At 41.3% G+C, this 6,336-nt stretch overlaps 1 protein-coding gene across 1 annotated transcript in view; it reads right to left on the bottom strand.

Annotated features, from left to right (window-relative positions):
• NUDT6 (nudix (nucleoside diphosphate linked moiety X)-type motif 6) overlaps window positions 1–6,031 on the bottom strand; it is a gene marked incomplete at its 5' end in the record, with an annotated part of 13,238 nt that extends 7,207 nt beyond the window's left edge. Inside the window, 2 exons of the mRNA XM_010188891.1 lie at window positions 32–87; window positions 5,840–6,031. Coding sequence (XP_010187193.1) covers window positions 32–87; window positions 5,840–6,031 — 248 coding nt within the window. The remainder of the gene's footprint in view (window positions 1–31; window positions 88–5,839) is intronic.
• Between the last annotated feature and the right edge of the window lie 305 nt (window positions 6,032–6,336).

Raw genomic sequence — 6,336 nt, 5'->3', positions numbered from 1 at the left:
GCTCTATTTTATAATCCTATATCAAACTTACCCTATTTCTGTCTTGTACAACCACCACCTTTCCAGTGCTTTCATCTAAAACAGCACCTAGTAGAGACATAATAATATTATTATTGATAAAAAGATTAAGTGTTAAACAACTACATTCAGTCTTAGTGACCAGAAATTAAAATGTTTTGATAATGCATGACAAATCCCTGCTGATACTCAGTTTACAGCTAGCAAGATTTGTCTGGATGAACAGCAGAAACTGGTTTGTCAGTGGAAAACTAATACACAGTAAAACATGAAAAAAAAGGTTAAATAGCCTATGTGAAAATTCAAAGTTAGCAGTACCAAGATAAATACTTCTCACATTTAAGTTCTAGATTAGACAAGGAATGAAAAGAATAATTTACTTGTGTTATTATCAAAAGTAAAGAATGCAAGATCAAGATCCAAATAATCTAGCAAAGCTGCTTGCTTCAACAGAGACATGCCTGTAATATTGCTCAAATAACAGAAATTCTTCCAGTGACTCTGGCTGAGTAGCCACGATGGGTAAGAACCTTTCTTCAGTGAAATTAATGACAAAGCTGCTTGCTGTGGTAAAGATTTGAGTGTTCTCTCATTAATAACTCACAAGTTTTAGTACTCAGTGGGCTGACAGTACTGATAATGCTCAATCATAACTCATACTACATACCCAGCTGACAACTCATGATAGGAACTCCACAGTACTCTGAGCCAACTTGTTAAAAAAAAGCATTGCTTTCAAATGGAAAAGTGACACTTCCACTTGATTAAAAAAATAAATAAATCATGATGTAGATCAGAAAAGTTCATCTTTTCCTTGTGTACTCGTGCTCAGCCCACAACTTTTTCCTGCAGACTACAAGCTTTCCTACTTTTAAAACCCAAGTGCTTTCATGTTTAATCATCACATCACACTCATTGGTCATACTTTAAAAATGTCTTCCCTTCAAAACAGGCATTTTCTCAAATTTTAAAACTCTGCTCTGTGGTGAGCAGAATGAGTACAGCAGTGCAACTTAACCAGGCTCTTTTCCACATCAGTCATGCATGGGTTTCAAATTATTAGATAATGGTAAAAAAAAGATGGCTTACATCATTTTACACCAGGAAGAAAAGTCTATGGACAGATCTGTGATGATAAACGCATTTAAAATGCTATAGGGAAGTATTTCCACAGAAGAGAGTTATTAAGGAATGAGTGTCCAGCTCAAAACATCCTCTGTTTTTTAATAACACATGGCAGATCTATGTGTAGGAGGGATATTTCAAAGACGAAATACCAGTCTTCCTTCAAGATATGTCAAAGGACATGCTCTAAGAGGGTAGTCACATATCTTCCTCCCCAAGGCTTGTGACTTTATGATTTCATTCCTTCTGTAAATATTTAGCAGTGTCCAGGTTCAAGTACTGTAATGATTAAAAGAGGGAACAAAAGGAAAGCAGGAGCAAGTTTGATGCATGCTGTGATTACAGGGATTAATTTTTAGAAGAGCCAAGTGGTCTGCTAAGACCAAATAGGACTTCTGAAGAACGGAAACTGCAATTTGAATCAAACAGAACATTTTCTGTCCTCTGTTCTCCAGAAACTGATGCCTGTGAATGTAATTTTTGGCAGTGAAATTCCCTGTGAGATGTCCAGAGTCTCTGCTAGGTGACACCCAAATCCAAATCAAGAAGCATGAAAAAAACACTAATGGGATTTGCTGTCTGGTCTCATTTTCCCAAGTGTAACCCAGGAGTCCCACTGCTGAAGCTCACTGGGCCACACCTGGTGACTATCAGTGAGATCAGTGGTTTTAAAAACTCTCACTCTTGCTACAAATGTGGGACCAGGAGCTTTAAATCATTCAATGCCAGGATGACTTTCTGGAAAGGTTTACACTTGTAGTCTAACCAAGTAATTGCTATTACAACACTGTGTTTTTTTGAATGTTTTCTTTGGGGAAATAGGTAGAAAATTATTTCAAAAAAACAACAACAAAAACCCCAAACCAAACGACCTCAGATAACTCCAGACAATGAGTAATGGAGAGGAAAAATATCTACTCTCTACCTGTTTTATTTATGACTGATGTAAAAATGTACAAAAAGATGTTCAACTGAAGAGCACTTGTCATGCATGTAATGGGGTAATCTGGGGTGTGGTCAGTAGGCCAGTGTGTGGTCAGTAGGTCAAGAGAGGTTCTCCTTCCCTTTCACTCTGCCCTGGTGAGTCTGCATCTGGACGATTGTGTTCAGTTCTGGGCCCCTCAGTTCAAGAAGGACAGGGAATTGCTTGAAAGAGTCCAGTGCAGAGCCACAAAGATGATTGAGGGAGTGGAGCATCTCCCTTATGAGGAGCGGCTGAGGGAGCTGGGTCTCTTTAGCTTGGAGAAGAGGAGACTGAGGGGTGACCTCATTCATGTTTATAAATGTGCAAAGGGCGAGTGTCAGGAGGAAGGAGCCAGGCTCTTCTTTCTGATGTCCAATGACAGGACAAGGGGCAATGGGTGCAAGCTGGAACATAGGAGGTTCAATCTGAACACGAGGAAAAACTTTTTCAATATGAAGGTAACAGAGCACTGGAACACGCTGCCCAGAGAGGTTGTGGAGTCTCCTTCTCTGGAGACATTCAAAACCCGCCTGGACATGTTCCTGTGCGACCTAGTTTAGGTGATCCTGCTCTGGCAGGGGGGTTGGACTGGATGATCTTTCAAGGTCTCTTTCAACTCCTAATATTCTGAGATTCTGTGAATGAGTGCACATGACTGCTGGCATTGAAATATCAGCAGGCAGGAACAGATTGCTTTTGGAAGCATTTTGGGAACTGCTTTTAAGTCACTTTTGATACCCTGGACTATCAAAACCCATCTAACTCCATCTTCCTGTGCAGTCTGACATTTATGCAGCTGCTCATTTTACACATTTCCTTAAGTACCATGACTGGCCAAGGCTGATGATCAAGTGTGTGTGGAGACTCATCTCTCTCTTCAACTCCAATGACTCTGTTTCAACAAGTAGGTTATGTAGCAAGGAAAATAACAGCCATGTTGAAAGGCTTATACTGCATGGGAGAAGGAAGATAATTACTTTTACTTTTCTTCCTCCCGTTTTACTTTCCTTCCTCAACTTGTCTTCCTATGCCATTGTTGTGTGGCGTATTTACAAATACGTCACTTTCCGGATGGCAGATCACTTCCTCCTAAGATACAGAGAATATTGGAAATGCTTTTCAAAAACCTCTTAATAGCTTCATACACCAGAAACTTTTTAGTACCTTTACATATTTGGAAAATCCTGCCGCCTACAAATGGATGCAGCAAGTTAGCTGGAAGATACATCACATATTCCACTATTTCTAAACAATAATGTCCAAGCCCAATGAGTAACATTTGCTATTCTCTGCTTGGTGACTCTGATGTGGTCTGGCAAAATATGACCTGACCTTGCTTATTCACACCTTTGTCGTCACTTGGCTGGACAATGGGGAGGCGCTCGTCCTGGCTGTGCAGCGTTCCTTGTGTGGGAAACTCAAGACAGGACGAAAACCAGCTGCTGGTCTACTTGGCAACACAGGCTCTCTACCTGTTCGCTCCCTGTGCTGGCTTCCTGCAGGTCAGCAAACTGCTTTCAGCATCTCCGATTTTTATTATCAGGATGCCCAAGGGACGAAGTACGGCATTGAACTCATTGGCCATCGCTTTGACATAAGACTCTCGTCAGCAAATTTGCTCCTCTTTGATGCAGATACATTTCTTTGTGCAGGAAATATAAATGTCTATACAAACACACACAATATAAATGCACATGTTTAAATAATATTTCAATTAAATTAATTAAAAACAGAATGAAGCCCTTCCACTGCCCAGACTCTCCCTCCTGAAGTAGAAAGAGGATGGAATAAACATACACAAGGTGGTATCCTCACTATTTAGTGTATTCTTGAAATGTGTTCCAGATGCACTGAGAGTGAGTGGAACAGAGAAAAAAAAATTGCAGTCATTAATTCACAAACAGAAATCTGTTTACCTGCCCAAATCCTTCAGTCTTTACCTCTGTTAAAAATCTCCCAGTAATGAACAAATATTTACAGGTTTGAAAAGTCGTAGCAAAGAATACATACATTATATGTTGTTCAATTTTTAAATCTGTGCAATAAATTATGAAATCCATAAACCGCATTTATGGAACTTTTTCTTTCCTCAAAAGCTTTCCTACTTGCAGAGTGCAAAGTGTCTTTCTCGAAGTACATTGGCAAATTATGCTTTGAAAGTACATTTTTCATATTTTTAAATGTTTATAGGAAAGGTTTTTCAAAGCTGTGATTTTTCATACAATAAGTCCTTCCTGATAACCAACAGGGTTACAACACACCTATTCCATGACTTTCTTGTAAATAGCACTTTCAGCTCAGCAGAACCAACTTCAGAAAAATCCCCTTTCAGTTAGTCACGTTTTCTCAAACATGCAAGTTTTAACCATAAGGGGTAACACAGTGCTTTTGGTAGGAGAATGCATTATCTTACTCGAATTTAATGCCACATATTTTTATGGTGAGGTTTTCATACCTCAGGAAAACATGCTCTAACATGTCCATCAAAAAAATCCAAGCGTGCCTTCAGCTTCCAAGCTGCCCTCTGCTGGCTATGCCACTACCCACAGCAGTAGCAGAGTTTTGTATCTGAAGGCACTATTTTTCCAAAATTTACTTTCACCTGATCTGCTGCTACATAAAACAATCCAGCTTTTAGGATTTTTCTAACTAGACAAAGAGCCATTTATGGGTCTTAAAATCACCTGGGGAAGAACTAACATCCCACATGGTCCTTGCAAAGCAAGGACAAACAAGTCAAGCTTGTAACGGGAGAGACTGGCTGTCCCTCTGCTCAGTACTGTACAGCCTTTACCAGTATGTGAGGGGTCCAAACCAACCTCAAGTACAGATTACTGAGTAATGGGGCAGGTAGTTGTGCCTCTGTGAAAGACTGCTGAGAAAGAGGGCAATAACATTCAAATCTGGTAAAGCTGAGTTCAAGTTGGCTGTATTTTTGACTCATCATCAGTTCCTCATACTGTGCTGTATTAAAAAAAAAACAGGAAACCATCTTATCGTTCCTTGGGCACTTCTTCAGTGTTTAGAGCAACTCCTTTCCAACTGTGGTTGAGGGAGATCTAAATAGGCAAGAGTGTGATGTCCAAATGTTTGTTTGTACAATACACTTATTTGGCTTGTGGACTTCTATGCACAGCTTAGAGCAGCATTTGGACCACTGTAATGTAGGCTAACAGTTGAGCTGGCGCCTGAACAATCCCTGTTAGTCTAAATTTGCCCCATTTACAGACCTTAACTTGAGCATAATTTAGGCAGATGCATATACTGTTAAGTATTTACAGTAAGGACAGGGAGCAGAGAAATTTTTTAAAAGAAGTTTGTAGTTACTTGTTTACTCTTAAAATTAAACTGTTTGAACCTTGAAATACTACCTCTGTCATCTGCAAGGTGAAAGCCAGGACATTTTTCTCAAAAAGATGATTGAAAACAGTATTTTTGAGTTAAATAAAGTTTCAAGATTACATTTTCACCTCCCTGAGCTGTTTACTATTTTCTGGAACTGGAGTAGTTTTGAGAGACCTCTCTCTCTTTACTAGCCTGGTTTTTTTTAGCAAAGTGCAAAGCTGTACAGGCGCAGTCATGAACGACACACTTCACTTTGCAAGGTTACCCAAACAGCGAGCAGGTTTCTGTACACTGGTTGTGCAGAGGCACGGTCAATTTCATGCTGAAGCTGGTCCCAAGTGCCTGCCCAAAAGGCTTCCCACGGGCACAACCACTTTTGTCACTAACCTGCGACTCCCAGCTGATGGGTGGCATACCCCGGCAGCCTGCTGGGCCCTTCTCCCAGCCACAGCGTTAAGGTGGACGAGCCCTGCTCCGCGTGATGGAAGTTTTTCCCCCCCGCCGCAAACCTGCTCTGGAGGATGGGGACGCGCAGCCAGATGGCGACGCGGCCTTCCTCCCGCCACCGGCCCACCGCGTCTGCAAGAGAGCAAGGCAATGCGGACGTCACCTTCCCGGGCCACCCACCTTCAGGTGGGCCAGGCCTCGCCAGGGCATGGCTGGAGCCATCGCTACCCCTTGGGTATCCCTTTGCCCTCGTTCCTTCTGGTTTTAAACTTTGTCACATGGGACAGGTGGAAGCTTTGCCTGAAAGACTTTATTTTTACCTCATTTATGACAAGGTGCTGCCAGCTTGGCATTTCATATGGTACGATTCGGTGTTTACCCATAAAAAGATGGCTTTCAAAGCACGAGAAAATGCTCCTTCACCACAGGGCCGCACC

Source organism: Mesitornis unicolor, unplaced genomic scaffold (assembly GCF_000695765.1).
Source record: "Mesitornis unicolor isolate BGI_N332 unplaced genomic scaffold, ASM69576v1 scaffold36787, whole genome shotgun sequence".
In the NCBI taxonomy this organism is placed as follows: domain Eukaryota; kingdom Metazoa; phylum Chordata; class Aves; order Mesitornithiformes; family Mesitornithidae; genus Mesitornis; species Mesitornis unicolor.
Note: the sequence above shows the minus strand (reverse complement) of the source record. Positions and strands in the feature narration are given on the sequence as shown.